General features: G+C 29.0%; 1 protein-coding gene across 2 annotated transcripts; it reads left to right on the top strand.

Annotated features, from left to right (window-relative positions):
- Positions 1–7,466: 7,466 nt before the first annotated feature.
- LOC126835618 (uncharacterized) lies at positions 7,467–9,790 on the top strand. Of its 2 annotated transcripts, none has more exons than XM_050568315.1 (6): positions 7,467–7,758; positions 7,822–8,167; positions 8,339–8,427; positions 8,945–9,013; positions 9,084–9,173; positions 9,564–9,790. In XM_050568315.1, the coding sequence occupies exons 1-6, from the start codon at positions 7,558–7,560 to the stop codon at positions 9,651–9,653; spliced, it is 885 nt and encodes a 294-aa protein (XP_050424272.1). In that variant the 5' UTR covers positions 7,467–7,557; the 3' UTR covers positions 9,654–9,790. The 2 variants fall into 2 exon arrangements, with proteins under 2 accessions (XP_050424272.1, XP_050424271.1); XM_050568314.1 differs by having other exon boundaries at positions 7,479–7,758; positions 8,023–8,167; positions 8,339–8,634.
- Positions 9,791–14,986: the final 5,196 nt, after the last annotated feature.

Here is a 14,986-nt window from a genome sequence, read left to right as displayed (position 1 = left end):
TATAGTAGATCACAGAGTTTTGGGACATAATCCCCTCTCTTACATTCCTGTTAATTGTTAAGTTATATGTTATAATAATTACGTATATAACCTGTATTATATTATAACAGTATTAAGGGACCGAGCGTGTCTCGATTAAAAAAGAAATTAACAATAGATAGCGCTGCATATTATACGAAAGTTACCGACGTTAACAAAAGCCAACGTAGGTTAGCACTCTGATTAAATCTTTAACCATAAAATTCCTTATGGCCAAAAATATTAAAATACAAACTTTCGGAAATCCCATAGTTGGGTTTTGAGATAAAAAAAACAAATACCTCATAAAATATAACTATAAATAGTTATCCTAAACTGGTTATAGACCAGCCAAATTTTTTAGTACATTATTTTCGACTTAAAAAGTGAATGATATGTATGTGTTACCATTTAAGTTTCAAAAGTTTATATCAAAAAACCAAGTTAGTTGGGGATGAAAACAAAAAGAATTGAGATCACATTGTACAAAAAAACATTATGAAAAAATAAACAAAATTTCTTATTAAATCATATGAGATTTTGAGTGGTTCACGATAAAATGATCACCCCTATATTCGTATATTAAATTATTGCTCGTATTATATTATCGGAAAGGATAAGATAGCATTAAATAGTACTTAAATACTTATCACATTAAATTACACGGGCAATGTTTTTTTTATATTATAAATAATAAGAAACAAATAATTAACAACTATATGTGGGATACTTATTATATGTAAATTACTGTAAAATTACTTTTCTTACTTTTAAACTATATTTATTTTAAATATTTTAATTTTTAACTTGTTTGTTAAGAATTTTTCAATGCTTAACACAGACAATTCGTGAAGCGTTCTATGACATACTAGTCCTTTAAAGATTTTTATCCTATGTTTATTTAATAAACTATGTTTACATGTCGCAGAACTTAAAGGAAACATAGTCACCATCTGGAGTAATTTTTAGAAATTTGGATAAATTGTATTTTCAAATCTTAAAAATTAAAATTCTGTAAGATTTTTAAACCATTCAATTCAACTTTAAGCATGTCTGTTCAAACATTCATAATAATATTATGCTGAATAAAAAGCTGTACAGATAATTAAATCTAAGAATTATTAATACAAATTAGAATATTTAGCTATTTTTAATTTATATTTAATTTATAAAACTGTGTTTAACTTCTGATGGCTGGTCTTTAAACACGTGAAACGAGTTCATTAAGTAATAATGTTTAAAAATAACGACAATAGCTGTTAGTCATTTTACATTATTTACTGAAGAAGAACTGGGATTTTTGGGGATGCTAGAGCCTCTAGCAACCTCCGCTAGCTAAATACGCATATATGAATTGCTCAGGCAGTATGTCCAATTTTTTCAACCACGTCAAACCAATTTTTTTTAAAATTGCGGGACTTGGCTCAAGGCTAACACGTTTATACTTACTTCTAGCGACGACACTACTTACATATATTATGATATCTTATATAATATATAATGAGTACATTTTATAATAGAAACATTTCTTAGTCTCAAATGGAGTAGATAAACGAGTGAAAATAGATAAAAATGTTGGCTATTGTAATTGAAATATCTACAGTAATTTCAGTACTATTTTGTATCAAGCTAACACATGATTTAGAACAGTCTGATATAAAATAGTTATTTAGCCACTATTGTTGTCCAGTGTGGTGTTATGTTAAGATTTCTACGCGGATTTTAAATTATTGTGCGTAATGTTGTTTTGTAACAATGAAACAAAGAACCATCGTTTTTTTTTGTTAATTATAATAATAATTTTATACTGTAATTTGAAGAAATTACAGTACACGTGATAACTAGAATGTTTTTTATTTGATATACGCTCTGGTGATAATGACGAAAATACGCAGCGCGAGATTATAATTGTCAAAAGTTGAGATTGACTAATTATACATAGAAACGCACATATTATAATTTATAACAATATATTAATTTATCATGAATAGTAAACGAATGTATACCATACATACCGGCATGCAATATCCATATTGTGACTGTATAACAATGAAATACATTTTTTGCAATAAAATCATAAATATGAGTGACATACTTAGTGTCTATTTACTGTAGTCTGTAGTCTATATCTATGTTATTAATAGTAGCTAATTAAACAGTAGAATATGTAAGAAATAAAATAACGCAGCAATTAAAAAATACAACGAATTAAACTCAAATTGTCATAATGTTAAGATTTTTCAAGAATATATTATTATTTTAATTTACACGGTGAGATACATTTGTGTAGTATAACAGACGTAAAAAAATGGAAATTGCAATTTTCTACATGTCAGCTTTAGTTACATCAAAATGGTTTCATTTGCGTTATTCGGTAGTTAGTTAATTTGGATAGTAAGAATATTTGATTCGTAAATACGTGGATAGATAGCGTCACGAACTGCCCATACACTTCATATTATACCAAAACAAAAATGTTCATTATTGTTCAAAACAAATGTTGAGTTCTGCAGTGGCTTAGACATTTTAGTAATTTATTTAAGCTATTGAATAAACATAACAATACTGCCGTTTACTACTATACTTGTTGTGTCAAGCAATCATGCTAAAACAGCTGAACCGATTTTGACGCCGTTTTTAAAGTCTATCCCGCTTTTCCGGACCACATTATAGGATAAAAAAATCTACGTATTCGACCTCTTTCATTTACCTAACTTAACCTGACTTAATCTAATTTAGTGTAAATAATATGTAAGTGGTTCAGTTATGTAGGCAACAATAACGTTATTTTATCTATTTATTAAGACGCCCCTTTGGAGCATAAGTACAGACAACAATTTTACATACTGTAAGCAGAAAATTACAATAATAACAAACAGTATAAATTCACCTGAATACATAATTATTATTACGTACATCGACTAAAAACCAATTAAACAAATTCAACATAGAAAATGTTGTACTATTTGTTAAGATGCAATTTATTGGATTATTAGAACTATACTTTTGGCGGTGGAACAGGATGTATTGAGTCTGCTATTGAAATCAGATACCTTGAGACCTATTTTGCAAGTGATTCTGGACAGTCAATACATCCATCCAATAATATAATTATACTAATAGTATTATTGAGCAATTGATTTTTATCCAAATAATCATTATTTTTATTATAGATCAATTTTACTGCGAACCTCCAGAATCGTTTTTGTATAATACAAAATTGACAAAGTTGTTTTGTACTTTTTGTTAACTTATTTATGATATTATTTTCTAGGATTCTCTATCATATAACCTTACCAAAGAATAGATAAAATTGAAATGGTTACTTACAAATTTTGAAATATCACAATAAGTATATTCTGCTTGTTTCAATTACTATACAGAGTGATTCTTTAATCATGAACCAGTCAATATCTCACTGGGTTTAATTAATAATTGATTTTTTTTTCATAATGTTATCTCAATTTTTCACAATTTTTTTTGTTTTTACCCCCCTCCCAACTTAAATTTTTGATAGTAACTTTTGAAAATTAAATGGTAACGTATATATTTGATCACATTTTGACTGGTACAATAACCAGTTTCGGATAACTATTTTTGAAGAGTTTAAAAGAAGCCAATCATTAACCGTACACGGATTTACAACACCCAGTCAATTATCATGATAACGATTCCAACGTTTCCTACAGTCTATAAAATTAAATTGATAAATTGTTTAAATAATTTACCCTAACATAGTACAATTTTGGTAAATTGCTATTTGTATGTACAAATATACTTATAATATATATTAGGGTGGTTCTTTAATTTGACATGGCATTGGATGGCCGTCATTCGGCTCCAAATACTAAAAAAATATTTCTTGAATTTTTTCAGATTTTTATTTTTGTACCTTAATCTCCTGTATGCATATTGCACATCAAATATATACTAATTTTAAGAGAGTTTCCCCATAAAATTATTAGTAAAGAAAATGAATTACAGAATAAAAAAAGTTACAGCAGATTTTTTTTTTTTGCAAATCCTTTAAGAACTTTTATAATGAAAGTACATAACATATAGAAGTTTTAAAATATTATTTATACAGGAACTTTTAAAAGTTTCTCTGGACTACCCTTGATGTAAAACAAAAAATGCAAAAGTCAAATTACATCATTGTTATCCGTATAGTCGGTACTTGTCCGTATTATATTATATTTCTGGAAATTGCAGAGTAATACCTTATATACGCGGAAAAGAATACATAGTTAGTCCTTCTAAAATTATGGTTAATATAGGGACACACCAAATTTCTAGTTGGCCGAACTAAATGTATAGTTGCTTCGACTAAAAATTTAGTTGGGCCAACTATTTATTTAGTTATTCCAAATAAAAATTTATTGTGTCCCTATATTAACCAAAATTTAAGCTGGACCAACTATGTATTTTTTTCCGTGTACTAGTATTAAAGACTACGATCATAAAATGTACATATTATAGTGGATCATAATATACTACACATCGGTGTATGCGGTTATAAAGATATAGGCAAACAATGCGTTTATTTTTATTTTTTTTACTAACATGACCTATAGTCTAAGATAACAATATATAAGTTTAAAGATTTTTTATTGTGTTAAAATCAATACCAAAAGGGTTACGCACAATGTACTAAAACAAAACAATTGTAGTAGTGATGAAGTGCCGCCAACAGGTGTAACCCATGTCGGGTAACCCATTTTACCGATAATTGAGATCGATTACTTCCCGACAAAAGGTTGTCGAGAGCTACGGTCATAACACGCTATACAAAAATGATTAAATGACCTCCAAGCCCTTTAAGTATATAACAAGTTACAATTCAGTGGTCCCGAACAAAAAACCGTCCGACGACAATATGTTATCAGAAGTGGAGTATCCAAGAAGTACTTGCAAGTTTTGAAGTTATGAAAATATCCATAAATATGTATTACTAGCTGCGAAGATAAAAATGATAACTGTGAGACTATCAACGGGATTATCGTAGACATGACGTGGGCTAACCAGATTATTTTGTGCTACAAAATCTTTAGCCTGAAAAATCTTTGCATTTTTTTTTCAATTTGCTTGTCACAGGAAATACTTGTTTTAGCGTATTGAGCTGTAATATTATGGTCGATCGTGCTGGTTAACTTTATTTTTATAATTTTGTAAGTACAACAATTAAGCTATACTAACCCTTGGGAGTATACATTATGGAACAATATTATAATGTCAGGCAATGACACATTTAAAGTATGCGTTTATTTCATTACATTGAAGTAAGTGTGTCGTTATTATTAACTTTAATGATATCAGCGTACAACAGCTCGAATTATTTTGGACTAATAGAAAAAATGTAGTGAATTTGACCAGTTATTGTTTCCAAATTCATCGGAAACAAAAAGGGCTGAACACATGTTATATAAATATTATATTTTGCATATCGCCTTTATTGTATGATACCAATAAATATACGTGTTTGTAGAAAGCTCAAGTGAGACATTATTATTGGTCAATAGTGTGCTGTATGACAATGCTAGCCTCTGTCCAGTATGCCATATTCATGAGAATGCTGAGAGAAAGATATGATATGGCCAACGTTTTATTTAAAAGTAGCAAGTAAAAATAAAATGTAGATATACTTTAACTTTGGTGGTCCCGTTTATGGTTTAAATTTTAGACCAATTTGTATACGTCTGTCCTTATACCAAAACTTGTTGTATTCTGTGTTCAGCACCGAGTAGGTAACAGTGTTGAGCGTAATTGATTACTTTATAAATAAATTACATAATGTTGATATCAACAAAATAATCATGAAATTATTAATTGTTTTAAAGTTATCATCGCGTGAACGTGAACCTTGTTGCACTATTGCGAGCCATGAGAAATGTGTTTTTTTTTGTGAATCGCATATTCTGTACTCAGCAGTACATTAGTACACGCCAGAATTAATAATTTATTAATTTTGTATTTCAATAAAAAATAATTTTTGTTGTAGGCATGAATAACACCAGGTCTAGTATCAAATACATGTACCCAAGTGAAGTAGATTGTTTGTTTATTTAATTGCGAGATTTTAACGATAATGTTAAAACGCATTACACCGCGTCGCTAATGTATATTTACTAATAGTTGAAACTGCTGCGGTATTCATATCAATTGCAACTTCATTTTTATTTAACGTTACCAATTCATATTCAGCAGTGACTACTTGTACAGTTGTGTAAGTAGAAATTCAACTAAAAACTTTGGAAAATGCTTCACAAACAAACAGTACTGTTAAGTAAAATAAAGTATAAATAATTTTATAAGGGGATCGTATCGATTTTTTTTTTAAAGCACGTATTTGTGTATAAGTGATGATGTTGTAAATATTATCTTACAAGCTGTCCGAGCCCGGCGTTGCCTGGTATTTAGTTTGCCAGGGCTGAGTAAAATAATTCCCATTCTCCCATCCCCACCCCATCCCTTATCTCTAATCTCTTATCTCTTATCAGATAACAGCGCGGCAGCGTTTTTGTGACACTTTTTCGGTTATTATGTCCTCCTCTTAGTCAAAAGTCCCAGTCTCAGTCCCAGATCCTGTCCCAATCGTGAAAAGCGTCCCCAGAATCGTGGTACATAGAATCGGCCTGTTTCTTTAATCACCTACCATTCGCTCGAGTACCGTGGTTACCATGGTTACAAACCAAGTGTTTATTTTAGGTTGGCAACGAAAAACATTTCGTATTTAAAGTACAAAATTCGTGTTTAAGGCCACCCTTAGGGGTGCAATTTTCGAAAAGTACTATGTCAGTTATCTTCGCGAGAGTGTACACAACAACTTCCCAAAGTTTCATGGCTATCGGATGAATAGTGTAGTAATACATAAAGGTCAGACACATATACAAACAGACATTCATTTTATATATATATAGATTAAATAGGTTTTTGTCGCATCATATTCAAATTGACTTTTTTTGTATTTGTACTAAAAAAACAAGTAGAACCACTTATTATATTTATCTAAAACGATCAAATATAAAACGATATAAAGCTAAAATAAATCAATAAAAACAAATATCAATAACAAAAAAAAAATATTTACGAGTGATATTTGATACTTATTATAAGTAATTAATATTATTTTTATAAAAACTTAGAGTGGTTTTTAATTTCAATAAAACTAGCGTTCTGTCTAAAAATCACTGCGCCCTTATATCCAAGACGGACGTCAGTCAATTACTATATATAGAAAAATGTAATAAATTCAATATGATAATGATGTAAAAAACACCGTCTGCCGCGGGCTTGAGTCTTGACCCAAATCGGAAATGTAATTTAATCGATTACTCCTTGAAGAAAAAATGGTCGCCGAGAACGAACAAAATTGAATTGTTCTCGTTATATCAAACACTTTTATTATATTGTTTTCACAGACAATAGGACCACTTGAGTCGAAGAGCACTTCAATCTTTTGACGGTTTCACATATGCAAAAAACAATTTGGATTTTTTATCGGCAGTTGAATATTTATTTTTCTACAAGAATAACGCAGTCATGACGTGGCTTAATCAGAACATTTTGTACTATACGTGCAAAGCATTTGGGTTATTACCTTTTTCGGGCAACCAAAAATATTTGTCTTTTGCGTACTCGGCCGTGGTATGGACAATATTGATGTTTCACAATTTTCGAATAAACTCAGTCGTATACGAAAAAAGTCAAACTAACTCGATAGAATTAAAGTTATGGATGAAGGTTAGTTGTTAGTCTCCATTTTTTTAAAATATGATTTATTTGTTCAATTATTTTATTTTACAGTTAGTATATTTCGAAATATGTGTAAAAAGTTTTACTGGAACCGTGACTTTATTGGTTTCGGCGTACAGGAGTTGGTCTTTTTTTGAACTTCTAGATAAATTCAAAAAGTTCGACCAGTTTTCCCAGGAAACATATTTGTCACATAACCGACGAATTCAAATTTATTACATCATGTATATTGCTTTTATGGGCATTTTTCAGTATTTATATATCTTAAAAAATAGTGGCAGTCATATTTTTTGGCCGCTACATTGCTCTTTGACAATGTTGGTCGCAGTTTATTACGTCATATTCGTGAGAATGATGAGGGAACGCTATGAAATGGTCAACAGCATGCTTAAAAATTGTAAGTGAAGTCTTTAGCTTATTAGCTCTAGTCTTATTAGCTTTTTAGCTTGTAAGATGTTAATTTAGTTGATAAAAATACAATATACTAATGTTTAATTAATTTTTATCGTTTCATTTTAAAACAATTTATTGTTAAATGATAATGTATCAAATAAATGTTCTTCCGTAGATATGGATAATACCGAAATGAATACCAAATGTATTTATCCGAGAGAAGCTGACCGCTTGTTTAACAAACTGCGATGCTTGGCAAAGGAGGTGAAGTCCTATTATGCTACTCAAATATTTTTTTTAGTCGTAGAAACCGTTGCAATATTAATATCCAATGTGACGACAGTTTCATTTCATATCGTCTACTCGAACAAAATTCCCATTCAATTTCACTTCATAATAGTCACCTATTGTTTGTTTCGGCTGATATTTTTAATATCTGTCGTCAAAGAAACTCACGAAACTGCGATAATAGTAAGTAGTTCGCCGACTAAAATCAAAATATCTTAATCAAGTATTTTCATTTAAATTAAACGTTTAAAAAAAAAATGAGTTTTATAATTTTCTTATTAGTTATAAAGTAATGATGTAGTGTTAATATCTTAAATAATAATATTAAAAGAAAACCCTACAAACAAATGATCAAAGTCCTACTAATTTACCTACTGTATTAAATATCTACTCTATTGAATTAAAACAAATATTTTCAAAATATGGGCTTATATTTAACTGTAGTACCCTAATTATGTTAAAAATGTATGTCGGAGTATTTGATTTTTCACAGACTAAACAGACAGTTTTTACTGTTCACAATGCAGTAATGAAGTCAACTAACATAGTAATTTCAAAAGAAGTATGCAAACATAATATTATTTAATGTTCGTTTTAACTGCTTTTTTCAAAAAAGTGTTCATTTTTTTTAGCTGGACATAATGATACTTAACTGCTGGAACCAACCAATTGTATTTGATGTGCACGGGTTATTCGACATGGATTATCAACTTATTCATTCCGTAAGTGTTATACATTTAAGTTTCCATTGTTATTATTTAAGTTCAAACAGTGTTTTGAATTTTGTGATCTTGTTTATTTTGTACAGTTATTACTTATCGCTCTATACGAGCTATAAAGTTTCTATACAATTATCGTTTAACTCGTATATATGCATCCACACTCTATTAAAATGAATACATCATTTTACAGTAATTTGTATTATTGCTTTTAACACTAGCACTTTTTAAAAATGAATTTTTCTATTTTTGATTTTATAATAATTGAGCTAATTGCTTGAAGAAAAATTTAAATCAGATAACAAGTTCGTAACTTTGATGCAAAAATGCTGTTACAAAACACTCATGCTAAGCACGATACAATTAATATAAAATGTATAATATATATTTCAGATTCTTGCAGCAGTTGCTACATATGTAGTTGTTTGTGTACAAATTCAATTGGCCATTATTGAACATGCCACTCATACAAATTTGCAATAAGCGCAAAATATAAACAAGTTTTGAAAATATCTTAATTTCTTAATAGTAACTAAGTAGCTCTCAAGATTAACCAACAAATAAATTTAATAAGCATGTCATCTATAACTTAAATTTTAAAATAAATACAATTTCCGACTTCCGTTGAATTTGATAAAACCAGTGGCGTAGTGTCGCTGGTAATATTAAGGGAATAGTATGTAATATATATAAATAATTTACATAAATAGCATTTATAGGTTTAGATGTAGCTATTATTTATAAACTTTATACGTTATTGTTCATAAAGTTTGTTTTGCTCAACTCTGCTTATACTAATGATAAATTATTCAAGAAAAGTACTTTGAACTTTACAATTATATTCTTATGTTTTCTAATTCACATCCAGTAAATGGACGATAAACCAAGATTTAATTGTTCATAGTACAAACCGACAATTTAAATTTCTCTCTGTGACCGAGTCTCAGTAAAACAAAACATCGTTATGACCGGAAATCAATCTTGTGGTTATTTGAAATAAGTATAATAATATGAATAGGTATTGGGCGTAGCCACCATTTCAACAGTAACTCAAATTAAGGCTTATCACATTATAATACATGTACTTACAAAATTATACATTCGGTGTTAGTAATATTCGACAACGGTTAGGATAGTTTAAATATAAAACAAAAAAAGGGTACGTTTTAAGATATACTAGGTAACTAATTTGGTATTTAAAAGGAAAATAAATAAATGGTACCAATACAGCAAGTTAATTAATTTTAATTTACTTACTGCGCTTTCCGAAATTATAAAGGTCGTGTGACAATTTTTTTTTTAAATTAAAAATATTACGTGAAATATATAGAAAAAAAGCTAAAACCATCATGATCTAGTCGACAACTGGGCAATTGGTGAATGATGGCACCACCTATTATTATATATGCCATTCGTCCAACAACCATACTCGTGAATGAATTTCTTAGGAAATTAAACAATTAAATAGATTCTGATTACCGAACAGAGTTTTATCCTTGTTTCTATCTTGCTCTAGAAAATTGAATAGAGTAATAATATATAAGGATCATATTTATTTAAGGTTAAGTTATAGATTAATACCTATACTTAATGGTGAGAAGATAACTCGTTAATCTTTATCGACTCTAATTATATTCAAGAATAAATTATTTTATAAATTGATCATAATAGAATGTTATTCAGAAACTATAGGTCTGTTAGCGTATTATCAATTATGTGGCACATTACTTTGATATTTAAGATTATTTTGGTAGAATATGTACGTCATTTTATATGGAAACGATTGTAAGTGTTAAAATAATACCAGTTTTTTCGTAATAGCAGTTAAATAAATTATGCTTATACTATTAAAACAATGTGTTACCAAAATAATACTATGCGTTGAAAATCAATAAAATTGTATTGTAAAATTGTAGAAGTTATAGGACGACATGGCTCATCTAATTTCTAAAAATTTAACATAATATTACAAGCACAATATTTGTTGTTTAAATCTAATAATCAAAAACATATTTTTAGTCAACAAGTTTAGAATTTACCGAAAGATTAATTTTTTCAAATTACTTTTTCCCAGTGCCGTTGACTAATGCGTGCAGATAAAAATAATACATCACTCCAGCATTTCTCCGGTACTAAATTTTTAACTCTAATAACTAATAAATAAAAGTACTGACTCAAAACTGGTTATCGACCAGTCGTCACTTTTAGCATATTATTTTGAACCTAAAATAACTTATTGAATGTATACTCGTACATTACCGTTTAAGTTTTAAAAGTTCCCCCTAAATCTAGCTTCTGGCTGATAAAAAATAAAAAAACTTTAAATTATTATTGTTTGATAAAAATTTAAATCATTTCACATATTATATATTTTTCATAATTGTAGTATAACATAATAGAAAATTAGGTGTTACCTTTAACTTTGAACAAACTCTATATTATATATATTTCTGTGACTGCTAATAAATGATACTATGATAAGAAAAAGTAATTTGAAAAAATAATCTTCCGGTAAATTCGAATAAATATCAAAAATAAAAGCATAATAGTAAAAGTATAATACCCAAAAGTACTACCTATTATACTTATGTACCTATAACTGTATAATATTATCAATCGTGATTTGACGTGTGGATTTTTATTTTCCGGTCGGATGACCACAAACTCACCGGCAAACACATACACACACATATTGTATTTATCCGAAGCTGTGTACCAGACAGATTGGATTACAAGTGGTTTCTGGCGCGCGCACGCTGCGTTTTTTCTCTTCTTCGGGTAAATCACTGTGGCTACCGCACACCTTTCCGTTTTATAGGTAGCAACAGCCAACAAGTGGTACTGTGCTGGTTCATCGAAACGTGTAATTTCCACCTGTCGGCGCCTACTGATCACACAGAAAACGAGAACGGCGTTAGAAGAAAAAAAAACAAAAACCGGTCGGAACGTGCTTGGCTACAAGATATTGTGTTTTCCACGCTAACGCCGACGGATACTTATATAAACCGCACTCAATCGTCCACTGTACCGTATGCGATTCAATTCTCATTAACCCCCGAAGGACATCGTACCTTTTTTTTTTGTTTTATTACAACCCCTTCGAGTTTAAACATATTTTCATATTCTCTGTGGACCCATGCGGGTCATTCAGTCACCGCAGGTGTTGTCCGCCAACGAATTAGAAACGGACCTAATCGACCGTTGAGTAAAAACGACCATTGACTTTGATATACAGTAAATTGAGGCGCATATCGCCAGAACAGGTTTACTCACCAATCCACTATCTTAAAAAAAATCCAATTATAATTTATTAAATGACAGTGCCAAAAAAAATAAGTTCTGTTATTAAGTGGATCAATTTATTTTGGGTTAGGTCACCTTGGTTTCGGATTATTATATTATTATTTAGGATATATTAGGATTATTATTTAAAATTTGTTAGTGCAATAAAACGAAATTTCGTTTTGTGAGGGTTAAGCTGTTTTGTGCCTCAAATATATTTAATGGTTATCATGACTAACATAAGTAGGAAGTACTAAGTATAGATATTCGGCATACTTGGGGTAGTCGTAGTCATATTATCTGCATGTGCGGCCTTGCTTCAGGTTATGTTGCCATCAGAAATCATAACTAAAAAAAAATTAATACCAGTCATCAATCTGTACTCCTACCACGAGTCCTCGTTTATTAAATTATTGTGTTATTTACCTTTTCATAATATCGATAGCATAGTGCACCGCATGTACCGTAAGTGCAATTTATATAATTTTACAGAAGCTTTGTTTGAAAATCTATCATGCAACTTTGAACTTTAAGTACACCTTTGAAATTATTTTTTTTTAATGTATATTTTAAAGTTGGCAACTTAACTGTATTTTAACCAGAACCAAATAATTTTAGTTATTTTAATCCTTAAAGTAAATTTTAATGTCTGGTTATAGTTCCGTAAGATTCGGATTTAGCAAAAAGAATTTAAAAAAAAACAATAGAACTTTTGTTTATGTTCCAACAAAAAAGTCAATTTTTGTGGTATAGTGTCATTTAAAAGACTGTTATCAGTTAAAGTTTAAATTTTATAGTTACATTAATTATACTAAATAAAATACTCTTTTAAATAAATACAGGATGACTACCGATAGAACACTAATTTTCCCGGAAAATAGTTATAATTTTATAGTTTTTATTTTTGAAAATTATTTTTACTTATGTTATTGTTATAATATAATAAAAATAGGAAACATTTTCTTTTTTACTTTCTTCCAGAGCTCTATCAACTTTTATAATAATGGTAACATATACAGTGGTCCACAATGATTTGACAAATGAAATAACTTTTGTTCAAGTGAATATGCTTAAGACTTTTTCTTTTTAAATAATTTATACTCATTTGCGCTATAGCACCATGGTTTTTATTACACTTAACTATTTTACTTTTTCAAATTATTTTTTTATATTTTTTGTTTCCTACATTTTTTAAAAAAAATTCAAGATAGTGATTTTGTTAAAAATAATTTGCTGAAAATTTTGACTGGTCGATAACCAGATTTGGATAATCACTTTTTAAGTTATTTAAACTACTTTCAAATAGTCAAAAACCCAGACAATTTTGTCCTCTTTCAAGATCTTTACAAATATTCAAATAAATATTATAATAAAATTGAAAAATCAAACACTACAGAAAAATATTCAACAAGAATAATATACACATGAACACTAAAAACTTTATAATAACTTAAAAAATAACAGAGAAAAAAATGAATGTGATTTTCTAGTAAATAATTAAAAAATTAAGTATAATACTATATTTACGTGGAATGGACATTATATTTTGGTTTTTAAAACAAAAACATAATTATCATGTTTACTATAGATTTTCATCAAGCTTCCTATTTTTTCGTCAACTGTTACTCCAAAATCAGTCAGGAACACTTGAGTTGTCACAGTACTTGAACTCGAAGGCGGTATTTTGTGTCTAAAGAAAAATTAACTGAACTACCGTGCCATTGATAATAACACAGTCATATACATCAGATTTGTACAGCTCGTCCTCATGAATTGATGTAGCATAGTAGTGCACTGCTTTAGCATAGTATATTATAATATACAGTATATTGTAGCTGTATAGTAATAGTAGTTGTAGGGCCTACGTTAATACTTGTTGCATTATAATAAAAATGAAAAAAAAAATATGAATACAAAAAAAACGTCCATTGAAAGGGTTTGCGCATGCTCCGGAAATCCTATACTAATGTCCAAAGTAAAACATCCGGTCAAAGATCAACAGACCGTGTTAGCATCCCCATCAAACATATACATTCACACAAATCACTAATTTAAATATGTTTTCACCCGAGTACAGCAATGTTAATAGAAAAGAGTCATAAACCGGTAGTCGTAAATGCAGTAAAAAATAATAAATTTAACAAAATTAATTCCTTTTTTTTTATAAATATGTGTTTGTGGAATATACTTTATAATAAATACACCATGTGGAAAATACAATACCAATCTATTACAGTTTACACCTTTCAGTTCTCACGGCTACAATTCAATGTTAGTCGATATAATTTTGTTTGTTGCATTTTATAAACTAATATAACGTGAGCTAACTGCGATTTGGTAGGACAAGTGCGCTGTGCGACTATCAAACTTTTCAATTCAATAATATTAAAAAGATTTTAACCTGATGTTAAAGTGTTACATACATTTTATAAAATACCTATGGTTAGTTTTCTATATACAATTTTTCAATTGCACTAGCTCGATTTAATTGCAATAATCGACCCCACTTCACACTAACTTTGGTAAATTACAAA

The sequence above is a fragment of the Adelges cooleyi genome, unplaced genomic scaffold (assembly GCF_023614345.1).
Source record: "Adelges cooleyi isolate 19-005CV unplaced genomic scaffold, UGA_ACOO_1.1 ACOO_flye_CR_arks_rails_tigmint_CR_PRNA_23, whole genome shotgun sequence".
Lineage (NCBI taxonomy): Eukaryota > Metazoa > Arthropoda > Insecta > Hemiptera > Adelgidae > Adelges > Adelges cooleyi.
Note: the sequence above shows the minus strand (reverse complement) of the source record. Positions and strands in the feature narration are given on the sequence as shown.